We start from the raw sequence: 16,975 nt of genomic DNA, 5'->3' as shown, positions 1-16,975 counted from the left end.
CCCTCCATACCCCCCCCCCCCCTTCTTTTTCTGTTCCACTCCTTTTACCTTGCCCCCCTGCCTCGCCCTGCCTCTTTTCTCTCTTTCTCGCTTATCTCCGCTCTCATATTGTCCCTCTGTCATTGTCTCCTTTCTCTGACCCCTCTCACTGATTAAAAAATGATTATGAGACGCCACATGAGAATTATTCTTAATCTTTCATTTGTAATTTTCTTAAGTCAGCTTAATCCCCCCCGTACACACATCACCCCACCTTCCCTCACCCTGGAGAGAATGCACACACACACACACACACACACATATACACACACACACAAAACCACGCATATACACACACATATGCACACACACACACACAGACACACACACACACATACACACACACACAGCAGGAAGCGGATTCCCGTAGGAGTGAGAGAGATTTAACAATGACCCTGCAGTGTTACAAACCCACTCCCTCCTCTAGTGTGGAGGTCACAGCCCAGCCAGCAGATGTACTCTCAGTGAATTACACTGATAACACACAACTCCCCATAGTGAGCGCAGTTGTGCATAAGTTCAGACCGAGTGAGCTGCTGGTTGGTGTGTTCAAACCCACACAGTCACACACATGTACATGCATACAGACGCATGCATGCACGCATTTATTAATTGCAGTTATTGTGCATCCGCATTTGAAAACATGTTTTTAGTCATAATTTCAGCTCATGCACACACATGCACACGCATACACATGAATCGGGTCCTCATTAGTCCTCCACTAATTGGCGGATTTATACTTGAACTGTAAAGAAAAGAGAGGCAGACGATGTATAATTGTTAAATCCTCCATGCACCAGACAGATACGACGTTGACATTATCTGAGATATATTGAGCTTTTTTTTTTTTTTTTTTTTTTTTTTTACATACGTTCATATGCCAGGACAGGATCAAATGAAAGAGTTAATTACAATTACATGAATGGTAGATGTGTTTTTGTCCAAGGGTGGATGGGCAGAAAAAGGGAAAATGTGTCTAATGCATTGATCAGCTTTTCAAATCTGTGTGTGTATGTAAGAATGAAGCCTGTAGCCCTAAACCCGCCATCCCACAATTGCTGAGAGTAGTAATTAAAGTTACCTGATGAGCGAGTTAGCAAGTTGAAAAGGATGATTGTAATTGATCCTGATTCAATCCTATTAGGGTTTTTTATAGGCAAGGCTTTGTAAGGAGCCCTAGTCCTCTGTGAGGCTTTATTTTATCAAATCCTTTTGTGTGAGAGAGGCCTACATAGAGGACTCGCTTCTCTCTCCGCACTTAATTTCATTTAATAAAAAGAGCCTTTTCTCTTTCTCTCTATCCTTTATCCCTTCCTATGCTTGCCAGTCTTTTATTTCCGCCAGTGCTTTGTCTTTCTTTATTCTTTGTTTTTATGTGCCGTTTCTCCTGCTGTGCCAACTGCCTGCCCTCTCTCTCTCAAACAAGTTATCCTTCTATGCCTCCATGTGTGCACTCCTCCCCCCAACCTTTCCCACACCTTCCTCTCTCTCTAACCTGTTTTCTCACTCTGTCTGTCCATAGTGAATAATGACTTATCAGCGGAGTTGCGTCTAGCCAGCGGTCAACTGATGGCAGACGACCTATCCCTGCTTTCCTCAGGCGGGATGGGGGGCATGTCTACGTCGGACTCCTCCACCCTCTCATCCTTGTCCCCACCCATCAATGACCCGTCACTGCGCCTGTACCAGTGCGCCGTGTGCAACTGCTACTCCACGGACAGTCTGGAGGCTCTCAGCGCTCACGTCAACGCCGAGCGCGCCCTGCCCGAGGAGGAGTGGCGCTGCGTGGTCGGTGACGTCTACCAGTGCAAGCTCTGCAGCTACAACACGCAGCTCAAGGCTAACTTCCAGCTGCACTGCAAGACCGACAAGCACATGCAGAAGCACCAGCTGGTGGCCCACATCAAGGAGGGGGGCAAGGCCAACCAGTGGAGGTTAAAGTGTGTCGCCATTGGCAACCCCGTGCACCTCAAGTGCAACGCCTGCGACTACTACAGCAACAGCGTAGATAAACTGAGGCTACATGCCACCAACCAGAGGCACGAGGCTGCCATCCGCCTCTACAAGGTAAGACAGCTGTTCCTCCGTGTTGTGAGTGTCCTGCCGAAACCACTTCTCTGAAGCCACATTTTTCATTTGAGGACCCCTGTATCCCCCAAACCCCTCTCCACCCAGTGATGGTTGTGTATTCTACCATTTTTACCCTGCATTATTAATAATTTGGCTCTGTCTCTGGGATATGAAACATGATCTACATGTCAGGGAGGGAATTTCCACTGTAAATTACAGCAAAAAATAGTCCAAATAGGACAGACATAGATGTTTTTGCAGAACACTGACATTATTTTGTATAATGTATATGGCACCGCTCTGCTACGGCACATGAATATAATACTAATCCTAAAAAAAATACCACTAAGGGAATACTACATATGTTTATACTTTGACAGCAAAGATTTTGCCTCACCCCCTTGAACTGCAGTGTCACACGGATGTTAAGTTCCCATGAGAATGGAATGAGAAAGACGGGAAAGGTCACTGTTAGAGTGCCCAGAATGACTTCATAGGGATATGGGCACATTTTCTTTTTGGATCATCTTCAAAAATAATTCAAAAAGAATTTGTTTTCTTTGGTGTAGATACATATTTGCCAGTGACTTAACTGCACAGTACAAAAATGCAAGATACAATGTGGAGCAGAAACTACACACACAGGTCTGGATGTGCAAATTCAGCAGTTTGACATGCACTGAATGTATAAATATGTGGGACACACATTTGGGCTGGAGCTATGGCGCCTACCAGGAAGATGTCACTGACATTTTTTTCAGTGTATGTGTAACAAATACACATAAGAGAAGTGTAGCACCCGATAATGTGATAAAGATTTGCATGTAATGTAATCAAATATGAAATAAAACCCAATGATGTAAAAACCTGGCCAATAATGTAATAAAGTATTCTGACTGATATTATAATAACATTTTTACCAATAATTTATACTGTTCAGGTGGGTCTTTTTTCACACCGATTATGTAATGACTTTTATGGATAATGTAATAATATATAAAGTATACTACTGTTCACGCAAATGTAAAGTGTGGAAGTACACAAAATGTATAAAACTGTTAATGTCATGTTCTAACAACACAAACATTTGGCACTGATGTTTGGAAACTCTAGGCTTTATGTAGAACTTGAATTTTATCAGGCAAAATTATAACTACAATCCTTATCAATGGGAAATGAACGAGCACATACACATGCTGATTGGTCGCTGTGCAAGAGTGGATCTTAGACTGGACACCATCAGAAGCTGCAGACGATGACTAACATTATAAAAGCTAGTGATGAAGACAAAACAGACTTTTTTTTTCATCTGAGTCAGCAGTGATTTCAAATCAAATTTGAAATTAAGAAAAAGGTTTTCTGCATCGGTGTTAAAATGTCCCACTTAAAAATGTAACATATTCCCAATAATGTAAAAAGGTATTACATGATCGGTAAAAATGTTATTACAATATCAGTCACGTCATTTTATCACAATATTAGTTATTGTATCATTTTTTTATTGCATTTTTGATTTGATTACATTTTCAGGAAATCAGTACATAATTGGGTGCTATAAGGAGTAACACTGAAAATAAATCTCCTTAAATTATTAGCATAATCTTGGGGATCAGTATGTTTATATTTTTAACTTGTTAGTATCTTTATTTATCTTCATTAGTATCTTTATTAGTGATAATTTCAATTAACTGTTATAGGAATGACACACTGAAGCACAATTTTGTGTGAAAGTAAACACTATAAAAAAGAAAATCATAACTGATGTTTCCAGACATACAGTATATATCTTCATACACTTATTATCACTCACATTTATGCACGAATGGAAACACACCGCTGTCCCACAGTGCCATATTTACACACACAGTAAGCTGGCCTGGGCTTGGCCAACGAAACATTGGAGATTACCCAGGTCATGACAGGGTAACCATCCAGTTTGCCCGTTAGAAAGCCAAAATTGAACAGGAGGCATTTAACTAATTAATCCTGTTCACACTTGGAGCAATAAAAGGTTTCCATGCAGAACTTCCAAAATGGCCGATATTTGGCATCTTTCTTGGTCATGCCGGCCTGAGCTTGTTTCTCTGCTATATATTAAAAGTGATTTAGTTAATCAGACATCTACATCAGCTTAATCGGATGCTACTACATTTCAGAGGCTTTAACCTACAGTACAGGATCAAGTGCATTACATTAATGAGGATTTCTTTACTGCTGGACGCAACATTTAGCGGTTGTAAGGTGTTTGTGTGTGTGTGTTCTCAATTTTGTAGGTGCGTTAGTGTGTTTCAAAAACAGCAAGGTAACAGTTAAAACTCTAAATCCCAGGGTAAGACTTTTATTTTGAACATGAAACACCATAGATGCAACACAATGAATAAATGAGTGGTGTCTCTGCTGCTGAGGACTGATTGATTGATGATGAGGAGCGGCTGGTGCAGAGCTGGCCCGACTGCAGGCAGGGAACAGGTGTGCTCTGGCAGGAAACCTAGTGGACAGGACTGGAACAACACGAGCTCAAAGACCATTCAGACGGGATGGGCGGTGAAGGTGGAGAGGAGGATTGTGTATTATGCAGGTCAGGAGGTGAAGCAGGCGGAGGCTCAATAGACCCTGTGACAGTTACCGAGTGTTGAGTGGATTAAACACGTTGGCATTCCTACGGTTAAAACTCTTAGTTGATTTACAGTAAACAGGATGTACAGATTCAGCCTGTCATAGGCTGAACGAGGTGTTAGTCCTCACTGATCATCCCCTGATTACATTAGAATATCACAGATGCCCCCCTCAATTACTGTTTGCAAGCATTTTGTCCTTTTAATGCTGGTACAGAACGCTACATATGTCTAGTGCTAATCTACCAGCTACTAACTCACAAGAGGCATATGCTTTCATATTCAACCACATACATAGGAATCTGGCGTTGTTCTCCCAGTTTGCAACAGTGCTCTAATGCTTTCACATCATTGCTCTCTGTATATGGCGTATATTATGTGAGGTATTAACCTATAGGATCAGCTTGTTTAGAGTAATATGGATCTCCTAGGGAACATTGCTGTAGGTGTGCCCATGCATGTGTGTGTGTGTGCAAGAGAGAGAGAGAGAAGGGAGAGGGATACAGAGCAAGAAAGTCTGTGTTTGTGCATGAATGTGCGCATGCATTTCAGAGAGTTGAGCCACTTTTGGCAGCTGTTTCAAAGTTGATTTAGCATGAGGCAATAGCCAGATAGTTATGGTGAACCTTGGCGGCCACTTAATCATACAAAGACGGCTATTTATATTGCTTGTGATTAAAGTGAAAAGGTACAAGCCCAACAAGCACAATCACCAGGAAGAAAATGAAACATAGAAGCCTGCCTGAATATATTCCTAATCTAATTCTTTCTCATTTTGTTGCCAAGGAAAGTTAAAAAGTGCAGGGGGAGTATCCTTTTAGGCACATACAAACACCGCTGCCCATATCTCTCCCCGGAGAAAACAGGAGAATGGGCGACTTGGCCAAGGCAAGCGAGGGTCATCCCAGTGCCCCCACTGTGCACCCATCCACCCCTGTACCTCATCTACCCACCCGCCCACCCCACAGACCTCAACAAATCTGTTCCACAGATGACGCTTTTAATGCCTCTGGCAGAAATCCCACTATTTTACCCTTGGACATGTGGTAGTAAAGCAGAGAGAGAGAGCAGAGAGAGGTAGAGCTAGACTAGAGAAGTCAGGAAAGCAGAGGAAAAAAAAAATCATTTCTTTATTTGACCAGAAAAACACCTCTCCTTTTATGTATTGGCGGAGGTGAAAAGCACATGGGGATGGAGGTAGCTTGGCCGGGCACATAAAAGATCCGAGTGTTGACGACTTTACCATCTGGTTTTTTGGAAACACAGAATATCTTTATGGCATGGGAAACCATTTGAAGATACAAACAAAAAGCATATTCAGGAGATTTTATGGCTGCTTTGTAGCAGCAATGGAGTACTTCTGAGGGGGATTGAGAATTTGAAGGCGTATTTTTTTTTTTTTTTTTTTCCAGACTTTGAAACAGCAAGGGGGAAATGACATTAGCAGCACATGGACATCGAGTCATCCGGTGTCCGGGGCGCAGCAGGTGGTGCAGGAAGTTAATAGGCCTTATATGGAAATAGCCGAGGTCACCGCCTCAGTGCTGATTGGCTGAGAGAGCTCTCTAGGAAGTCTGATTGGTTGGTTTCTTTTTCATGAGAATAGAATAGCGCAAGATGTTTTTCATATTCTCTCTTTTTTCTTTTTCTTTTTTTTTTTTTTACATCATTTCCCTCGGTACAGAATTTGGTCTTGAATGTATTGAAATTACTGCAACGTGTAACAGAATCCCTCTTCAGTGGTTTTGTCACAGCCGGCTACCGCAAATCTCCGTTGCTCCCTTAAAGGAGATGCGGACAAAATCACATATCGCAATATGTTGGTGCTTTCATAACATATTGTCACAAAATGCACACAATACACACAATCAATAATAATGTGAATATGTTGGACAAGCAAGTTGCCTCCCTTTACTGTAATGCAGCCTTTAAAACCACTCATGCCATGTTACAGTAGTGGAATCTTCAAAATCCCAGATGATATTTAGTCTCATATCATAATATCAATATAATATCAATATATCGCTCAGCCATAACATTGTTAAATACTGTATATAATTCACTGTGAGTGATGCCTGAGATACACACTCTTACTCAACACATGTCCTGGTGGTAAATGAGTAAATCAGTCGTTGAACATATCTAATAAAAAAATGCATTTGATATTAATTATACTTTATTTTCTCATCTTTGGAGAATCTGGGCTTTTTGACACTAAGACACTGGCAAAATGGAAGGTGTTTTTTTGCACAGTGTGTGTGTGTGTGTGTGTGCTAGCTGCCTGTGAGGTAGGCTCTGTGTTTAAACGGTGTTGTAGCATGGCGTGTCCGGAGCTGGCCCGCTTCATGTTTGGGTTAGAGTTGAATATGATGATGTATGGCTTAGTTATGATTTTCAATAACAAACATTGGTCTTAACGCACATGTAGACAGGAGTAAATCTGTCAGTGCCATTCAGAAGTGTTGCAGCGCTAGTCAGCAGTGGGGTGTGTGTGTGTGTGTGTGTGTGTGGGAGGAGGGGGGGTTTGCTTTGTAGCGAGGCGGCGTGTGTGTGTGGTGTGTGTTTGTGTGCGTGTTCCCATAGAGCTTTGAGGTTGAGATCTGGGCTGCGCTCGCCCCTGGTTCATTAGGAGTTGAGAATGTTCATGGTCAATGTGGCATCGTCAAGGACCACACACACACACACACACACGCACACACAGACACACACTCATAAGCCACGGCACCTGTTTCTCAGATGGCTGTCCGAATAAATCTTAACCTATCCTCAGTCACCCCACCCCCTTCTGCCTCTCTCTCTCTCTCTCTCTCTCTCTGTCTCTCTCCCTCTTTGTCTGTCTGTCCAGCTTTCCACCATAATTCAAATGGACGTCCGGGGTCCAGCGCACATTTCCATATCTCTGTTTATCTTTTCATTAATTTTCCCCCTTCCTTCCCTTCCCTCACGCTCTCCTTTGAACTTGGAATCTGTAGACTCATAAAATCCTCATATTTTATGGTAGAGATGGCGGGAGAGAGGGAGGAGAAGGGAGACGGAGACATCGAGATGGAGTTATTTGTGAGGGAAGAAGAGGAAGCGGCTGGAAGTGATGGTGATCGAGCAGAAAGGAGTGTGCGGCGCGATGCTCAACTTTGCTCCGTGTCTCTCTCTCTCTCTTTATCACTCTGTCCCCCACGCGCTCACTCCCTCTGTCTGTCCCTCTTTGTTTTCTCTCTGACTCTCTCTCTCTCTCTCTCTTTCTGTTTCTCCCCTGGGGAGCAGCAGATAGGCCATCTCATTACCCATGATCCTCTTGGCAACACCATGGCCGGGAATTGAGGGGAGAGAGGAATTAAACAAGGGGATGACGGGAGGAGGGAGGGAGGGAAGGAGGGAAGGAGAAAGAGAAGAGGAAAAGCGACATGGAATCTCAGATGCATCCAAAGAATGGGCTCCCCCTTTTCTCATTTTTCTCCTCGCCCTTATATTTTTCTTCCCTGTTTTTTTTTTTTTTTTTTTTTAACTATCACTCTCCACAACCAAAAGGCCTTTCCCCCCCGATCTCCCCACCCTTTCTCCCTCCCTCACTTTTTATTCCCCTCCATCTCTCTCAGATGGAGATGGCTGTGGTTATGCGTCTGTGATATTAAGTCTACCGCTGTGCCTTGGCTATTAGCTAGGGTCAACCCTGCCCGCTCTCATTTGAAAATCAAATGGCCCTATATATATGCAGCCCTAATTATTGGACTGTCATTTGGACCTGTGTGATGGGGAAATGGACAGGAGATTGACTCCCTCAGATTTGCATAAAAAGCCATTGTGCAGGCCCGTGGAATAGAAAAGAGACTGGATCCATTTCAAATGCGCGGCACCATTTATGACACGCGTACATAGTCGTATAAATGCATACAAAAGGTAAGGTTATATACAGATAAAGACGCACTCACATGCATAGGAGCGCGCGCGCACACACACACACACACACACACACACACACACACACACACACACACACAGTCATAGTCTATATTACCGAGCTTTACACTCAGGCCTGTGTCTTGCTTGTTGCAGAGGCAGGTTCTCTATCGCGGCGTCCTTGTCTTGCGCCGCGCCGGCTAACTCAAAGAGTTGCTATTTTCTTCAAAAAGGAATGTTCACAGATGCTTCACACTAGACACTTGACTCCAACACATAGATTTTCACATTCTGTCACGGAGACGGAAAAACCCAGCCCACCGCCGAGCATTCAAGTCCCTCAGACCTGATTGTGTTACTTGAATTCGTTGTGTTTAGCCAGAGAAAGGTTTCTTTTTCTCTCTCTCTCTCTCTCTATCTGTCTGTCTCATATATGTTTTTTTTTCTCCTTTTCTACAAGTTGTTCTTTTAGTTGCTGCAACCCCCCCCCACCCCCCACCCCCACCCGCCGCCCCCTCCACCTCTCCCCCTTTCTGTCTCTCTGTCGGCGAGGCGAAGAGACGCCGGTTAGTAGATTATTCAAATCGTCTCCTCTTTCACCTGCGTGGGGATTACAATGGAAATCTTTCAGAGGTCTGGGGGTGGTGGAGTGCGGGTGGAGGAGGGGGGGGGGTAATTAAAGCATAAAAGCAGGTGTGTGTGTGTGTGTGTGTGTGTGTGTGTGTTGTCGCTTTGTGTGTGTGACAGAGAGAGGCTTGAATGGATGGACAGACTTCCCTCCCCCCCTTCTTCCTAATAATCCTCATAGATATTAATAAGAGTTTCCCGTGCTCTCCTTGCAGCGCCTTAACCAGATGGTCAGCACGGCATTAGTGTGTACTTTGTGTGTATGTGTTTGTGCGTATGGGTGTGTATGTGTGTATCAGTCTGGCTTTGGCCCGACTCTTTACTGACACTCCGTATGTACTGTTTAATTACCCCAGCCACCGCCCCCATCCCTCCCTCCCTCTCTGCTTCTCCACTCTCCGGTGAATTAGTTAGGGACTGGCGACTGGGTGATTTAGCAAGGTGTGTGTGTGTGTGTGTGTGTCTGTGAGAGACAGGGCCAGTTCTCCTCTCATATTAATAGCCAGATGTGATCCTCTTCATCATCCCGGTCTTCACTGTGTGTGTCATTTTGGGCCGGGCCGGGTCAGGGCCAAGCCGTTTGTCTGTGTGCAGGGGACTGTGAAGCAGATCGGGGCTGACAGGTATGGGAAAGATTGCAAGGAAGAGATGGGTGTGTGTGTGTGTTTGTGTGTGTGCGTGTGTGAGTGTGTGTGTGTGCAGCAGGGGGGTGGTGGGAGGTGGGTCAGTGTCTCCCAGACCACCAGAAGGAAGGGAACGTCGCCGGGATGCAGGAACAAAGGAGCTAGCAGGAGTTTGTCTTTTTCTTTTATTTCCCCTCATCTCATCTGAGCCCCCTCACCACGCCCCCACCTCACCCACCCAAATACACACCTCCCTCATCCTCCTCCTTCACTCCTGACCCCCCCCATACACACACACACACACATACTCCTCCTCTTCCTCCTCCTCCTCCTCCTCCCCATTCTCTACCCCTCCCTCTTCCCTCTTTTCTCATGGGTCCTGATCATCCTGTTGGGACAAAGATAACAAGGGTGTGTAAAAAAAAAAAAAAAAAAAAAAAAAGAAGAAAAAAAGATAATAACAATAATAGTCAAAGAGGGCGCGTGATCTCAAATATGATGTCTTCGGGCGCGTTGCCTCTGCTTTTGATGCCTTGATTTGATCAGAGCGAGAGATCACATGGCGGTAAGATCACAGCGCTATTTTCGTGTAAGTTCATTAGCCTCAGCTTCAGAATCACCTGACACTGAAATGTGCGCCTCATTTGTATGAGAGTTGTCATAAAAATGTTAATCTGTTTATGGCATATGTTTCCATTGGGGAGAATGTTCTTAGCGGGCGCGCGTTGCTCTTGGACCAAAAAAAAAAAAAAAAAATCTGAAATGTTATGTCAGCTTCAGGATGGTATTTAGATAGCACAGGCACTTTTTTTTTTATCCCCTCACTCTCATGAAGCTCTATTGATATGGACAAAGTTGAACTGAAATACTCCTCAACGCCCTTCCAAATCAATAATCAATCGATTGGAGGTAATTGTGCCTCCTCTGGAACGGTCCCAGGTTGCTCTCTCTCTCTCTCTCTCTGTCTCTCTCTCCCTTGCTCTCACTCTGTCATTATCAGCATGTGGCCCAGTATTCAGCATTTCAGCATTCCAGCTGTAATTGATTTTAACCATTAGGTGCTCAGTGAATAGATAAGTAGTGGGAAATATTCGATTATATGGTGAGAGAGAGATATGGGGATGAAAAGAGACAGAAAAGGGGATGGTGAAAGAGAGAGAGAGAGAGAGAGAGAGAGAGGAGGATTGAAGGATGCTGCGCGAGCGCCGGAGGAAGAGGAAACTGACCTGTCCCGCTGTCTCTCTCCGCCTCTGCCGCTGGCCTTTCAGCCTCGCAGGAGCACAATACCGCTGACCTCCTGTGAGTTCAAGCAGCTTAGTCTCTGCGAGGTAATCCCTAATGCTTTGAAATAGACCTGATAGAAAGCCCACTTACTTGTTTGGGATTAACATGGGCAGGGGTTGGTTCCCTGAGTTTCCAGCACATTTAGTTAAATTAACCCTTTGGAATTATCATCTCGGCGTCTAATTGTGGTCCCGGCTGAGGCTGTAAAAGCATGTTTCACCTCGGGAGCAGATGGAGATGCATATATATATATATATATATATATGTCGTCCCGGGCCGCGATGCATTAATGCGCCACCCTCCTCCTTTGTTTATGTTTAGATTTACTATGCTGGTGGCGGCGGCGCTATTATTCCCCGTCGCCCGTCCCCTATGGAGGCTGCCATTTTGGATTGGAGTGCAGCTGAGGGTGGGATTGCTTCCCCGCTGCTTTCTGGAGATATAAGTCTGGGTTTCTTTTTTTTTTTCTCACCCCGTCCTTTCTCCTCTCTTCCTCCTGCGTTCAAGGCAAGAGTGTAGGTTAGGACTACGGGTGGGGGCGAGGGGGTGGTGGAAGGGGAGGTGGGGGAACAAAGGCAAACATTTGAGTAATCTTCAAAGAGCCCATTGGTATGTTGAGTGGACGCTGGTATGCGGACCACGGCTGAGGCTTTTTCAGGGGAAAACAATATCCTTCCTTTAGATGGCCGGGGCCTGGGCAAACACTACCAGCCAGGGGACACTGCCTAACGCTGCCACCACTATCAGCTTACCCCCCCAACACACACACACACACACACCCCTCCCCACCCCTGGCTCACATGGAAAATGGTAGGGTCCTGTGTGTTGCCGGAGCAGCTTGGAACTCATCATTACGGCTTTACAGGGGTTGACAGACTGTCCCAGCTTGTCGACTGGATGTCTGGTTCTGTGCGAGTGACGTGTCAGGAATTGTATGTTATCTGGTGTGTGTTGGTTTGTGTGTGTGTGTGTGTGTGTAAGTGTGTGCTTGGCTGTGCAAATTTCCTTCTTTTAATTGTTTGTGTTTTGATAAAGCGGGGTAACGCAGAGGGGAAGAGGAAGGACCAAAAAAAAAAAAAAGAAAAAGAAAAAAAAAAGACGAAAGTAGAGAGGGATCAAGTGTGCCATCTTGTAGGTCAACTGCACGCCGTTTGATTTCCTGTGGCAATATGCAAAACGGCGCCTCTGAAGAGGTGCTTTCATTGTGCTCTCCCCTGGCAGAGGTAGCTCTCCAAAGCGGGCTCACACACACACACACACACACCCACACACACACACATATACACACATAACTGGCCACACTGGCACGCTGTCTCCCAGGGATAGGGACTGAAACTTAGATATTTTTCTATTGATTGTATGCAAATGGCAGACACATCTTTGGAGAATCTGAAAATGAACAGTGTCATCGGATGTGATCTAGACAGGATTTGCAGTTTGAGAAGTCCAGAAGAATCTCGTGTCCGTGGTGATGTATTCCAAAAAAAGTGCACCCGTTTGATGAAGGCAGCCCTTGAAAGCAAGGAGCAGACGGTCTGCCATTTTGTGACAGTTTCAAAATGAACTCCCTTTGTCCAGTAATCACCAGCCATTTTCTCACGAGGATCCACCCCAGGGATAATTTCTCCCATTTCTCTGTCATTAGCAGGCCTGGTATTAGGCTTGTGTTTTGTTCCTTGTACCTTTTGTTTTGTGCTAAGTGAAACCATGCGACAGGGTAGGGGCTAACTGGAAAACAATACTCCCCTTCACAGGCCCAGGAATGTGTAATTAGTGATTTGAGCCTGACTACGCTCGTCTAGATTCTTTGCTATCATTCTTTCTCTCTGTCTCTCTCTCTCTCTCTCTCTCCCTCTCCTTCCTTCTCTTGTTCTTTTGTTCTCTCTGTCTTCGTTTCTCAGTCTCTTTGGCTCTCTGTCTCTCAATCGGCCTCCATTAGCTTTTCTTTCACTGAACGTCTGCTTCTTTTTTGTCTTACGCTCTCTGATAGATATTTTTTTCACTAAGGCTCCATTTTGAACAAGGCAAAAAGAGAAAAAAAGAAAAAAAAAAACTTGGCAAAAATCACCACTCCTCTCAGCACCAAAACTATTTTCTTTCTCTTCGCTTTCAGTTTTAGTTAAATATAACAACACCCGTGTAGTACAAACCTCTTTGATGGGAGCAGCCAATGAGCTGAAGCCCCAGATTTTCGATCTCTTCTCTCTCGCACATCCTGTCAAGTGGATCTCGCCTTAGTTTCCCAAAAGCATCATGGGAAAAAAAAAAAAAAAAAAAAAAAAAAGCATATTAACATTTCAGTGATACCCTTTCCATTGCACAGCATGGAAGAAGGATAATCCCACAAGCACGTTAGCATTTTGATTATCTCAATCTCAGCATTTTTTTTTTTTTTTTTTTTTTTATCTCTGTCCCATTGCGAATCAATGGAAAAACATAATCTGAGTGGCGGGATGGTGTAGGGAAATGGGGGGGTCTGGTCAGTCTCACCTGGCGGCGATGGAGACAAGCGGGGGCTTTTAAGCCCTAATGGGCCGGGGTCAGTGTGGCTAATAGGGAGTAAGTGGCTGAGCCGTGCTGTCTAAATCTAATGCTAATGTAAATACTGATCCATTTCCATGGGGGGGGCTGGCTTTCAAGACACCAAGCGCACATACACACATGCACCCATGAGTGAGGAAGCTTGTGTTCTGGTGCCTCGGTCTCCTCGTATGCCAAAGGGTGCATACAATAAAACAAAATACGATAAAATGAAAAATACCTGCCGACTATATTTAGTGAGGCGAAAAAAGGTGTTTCCTCCGTGTTGACGTGACGAGGACCAGAGGAAATGGATCGTGTTGTAAAACCTCACTGGGCTTGTTTTTTCCTTGTTTCTTTGCTGTGGTATGCATAACTCCTGTCTGTGTGACTGTGTTTGTATGTGTGTGTGTGTGTGAAAGAGAGAGAGGGGCAGAGTGAGAGTGAGAGATACACAGAGAGAGAGAGAGGTGATATTTTTCAGAGAGGGGCCAGTGAGGTCCGGAAGCTGTGAACTTCAGCGTGACCTTTGCCCTTTGCGTCAGACATGCTTACGTCACCCCTAAAAGTGTGTGTGTGTGTGTGTGTGTGTGTGTGTATCTGTCTCTGTGAGTCAGGAAGAATGGAAGGAAAGAGTATTTACTGAACTCCAGAACTGCGCTGTTTTCCGAGCTCTCACAAAGCTTCCATCGCCGCTGCTTTGCTTTCCTTTCCTTTCTTTTCTTTTCTTTTTTTTTTTCTGCTGACAAATGCATATCGCCAAAAAGGAATAAAGAAGAAAGGGAAGAGTGAGAAGAGAGAAGGTAGGAGGGAGAGAGAGAGAAACAGAGAGAGAGACAGAGACAGGCAGGAGGAGAGGAGCAGCAGAAACTTCGTATGAAAGACTCATTGTGATAATTCATTTATTTGGCTTGGCGGCCATTATGCGATGGATGCTTATTATTATTGGGTGACCTAAGCTAAGCTCACCCACAGGCCCTCCACCTCATGCGCAGGCCCCAGAGCTGTAATCACATGTGACTGCCAGCAGGCTGAAACGAGAGAAACAGGAGAGGCAATTTAGCACCAGGAAATATTTTTCTTTACATTTGTGAGAGCGGGAGCTTAGGTGGAAAAGAAAGGCAAGACGACCAGCGGGGGAGAGGGTCAGGGTGAGAGGAGTTATATATTTATATGTTTATTTATTTATTTAGCGTGGTGTGTGTGTGTGTGTCTCCAGCATCTTTAGATCACACGCGGTAGCCTTGTAAGAGTGTGTAAGAGAGAAGCAAGATTTGGGCTTTTTTTTTTTTTTTTTTTTTCTCCTCCTGCATGCAATGTGCACTCAGCAGTTTTTGTGTTTGCATATTTGTTTTGTGCGTGTGTGCAGCTCCGCATGTGTCTCCATAAGCCGTATTTCCTGCTCTCCTTTATCTGTGGCGGCGAGGTGGCACTTACCTGGGCCCTCAGCATCTTTTTTTTTTTTTTTTTTTTTTTTTTCTCCTCCCCTCCCCGCGGTGGAGTCTGCCAGCGGATCCATTGGCGGTGATCTAGCGTTACATCTATGTCTTGGGGGCTGAGCGGCGGTTAGCAGTAACATGTGTTAGGGAGGTGGTAGCACTGATGGAATTCTACACTTGGCAGCCTTCCAGGCAGCGCTGGTATGTGTTTAAAATACTTTCAAGGAACAAAACACACTTTTGTTGTTTGCCGGGCCAAGCGGGACTGTTTTTGTCTCCGATGGCCCCCGGGGGCCCATGGGATAGCACCGGAAGCTGGTGGCGTTTCAAAAAGAAGATATACCCGACAAGCCCACATCGCCCCCCCCCCACCTCCACTCCAACCCCTCCGACTCTGCACCCCCATCAAAAAAAAAAAAATAGAAAAGAAAAATACCGATGAAAGGAGATAAAGGGGTTTTCAGTTCCACGATGTGCGCTGCATGCACGCACGCACACACACACACAGGGCGCAAGACAGGCACATGGAATGTATGTGCTCATACTCTAGGTACAAACGCACACACACACACACACACACACACTGGTTATTAAGACATAGCTGCGGTGGCAGAGGGCTCTTATTTTCAGTATGTGTTCATTAGCAGCCTCGTTCTCCACTTAATGACAGGAAAGAGTCATGTTTGTGCTCAATGCCCTAATTTGTCATTTGGTTTCAGGAGGAAAACACAGTCCCCCTGCTTTGCTGGAGTGTCGAAATATTTTTTGTCATGTTACCATTGTACACACCAAACGCTCACACTCACGGAAAGACAAAATAATAATAATAATCATGATAATATATAAAAAAATAAAAAGTGCGATTGAAATTATAGACAGACACACAAACACACCACGCACTCAGAAAGTAAAAGGATTTAAAAAAAAAAAGCATGTATGGTTGAAATTACCAGCACATAAACACACCAAACACACACACTGATACAGTAGGAGAAAAAAAGCATGTAGGCTTGAAATTATGCGCACACACACACACACACACACACACACACACACACTCGCACTCACGTACATGTAAATGCAGCACGAGATAAAAGAAGTTGTGAGGAGCTGTCTTTTGCCTCGCCTTATTAAGAATTCAGTTAATGAGGCAGCTTTGTCACCACAGAAGAAGAACAAATGAATATGAGACAGCAGCGCTACTATCCTCCCAACAAACCCAGCAAGTGGGGGAGGTGTGTGTGTGTGTGTGTGTGTGTGTGAGTGTGTGTGTGTGTGTGTGAAAGGTGTTTTGTAAACATCTCATCTCTGCATAATGAATGCAGTCCTCTGTCATACTCATCCACACACACACACACACACACACACACACACACACACACGCACGCACGCACACACACACAGCAGCAGCAGCAGCAGCAAACTACTACACAAGGGAGCTTCCCTTACCTGTCAAACTGACTCTCCTCCCCTTTCCTCACACAAATCCCAGCGTGTGTGTGTGTGTGTGCATGTGTATGCGTGTGTGTGTGTGTCACTGACAGACCTGACAATGTTGTGTTACTGACAGGTAAACAGGATGTCCCGTGTGTCGTAATTTGCATTTTCCCTATGTGTGTGTTGATGTAGATGTGTGTGGGTGTGTGTGCATGTCTCTGTGTGTGTGTGTGTGTGTGTAGATAAGTGGGTGTACAGACTACCTCCTCCACCACTGAGAGCTGGCTGTGCCATGTTGAGGTCCACCCAGGGAGAGCTGTTTAGCTGATTTTGATTGGCCCACAGGGAGCGCTAGCTTGTTTGGTTGTTTGCCAAACACTAATCCCCAACAATTAACCACCAGGCACTCTGGAGAGGTGCCATATTG

General features: G+C 44.9%; 1 protein-coding gene across 1 annotated transcript in view; it reads left to right on the top strand.

The window, feature by feature from the left end:
• zfhx4 (zinc finger homeobox 4) overlaps window positions 1–16,975 on the top strand; it is a 91,571-nt gene that overhangs the window by 27,925 nt on the left and 46,671 nt on the right. The window contains exon 5 of the mRNA XM_030079481.1: window positions 1,562–2,106. Coding sequence (XP_029935341.1) covers window positions 1,562–2,106 — 545 coding nt within the window. The remainder of the gene's footprint in view (window positions 1–1,561; window positions 2,107–16,975) is intronic.

This window comes from Myripristis murdjan, chromosome 20 (assembly GCF_902150065.1).
Source record: "Myripristis murdjan chromosome 20, fMyrMur1.1, whole genome shotgun sequence".
In the NCBI taxonomy this organism is placed as follows: domain Eukaryota; kingdom Metazoa; phylum Chordata; class Actinopteri; order Holocentriformes; family Holocentridae; genus Myripristis; species Myripristis murdjan.
The sequence above is the reverse complement of the archived record's forward strand: the minus strand, read 5'-3'. Positions and strand labels throughout refer to the sequence as shown.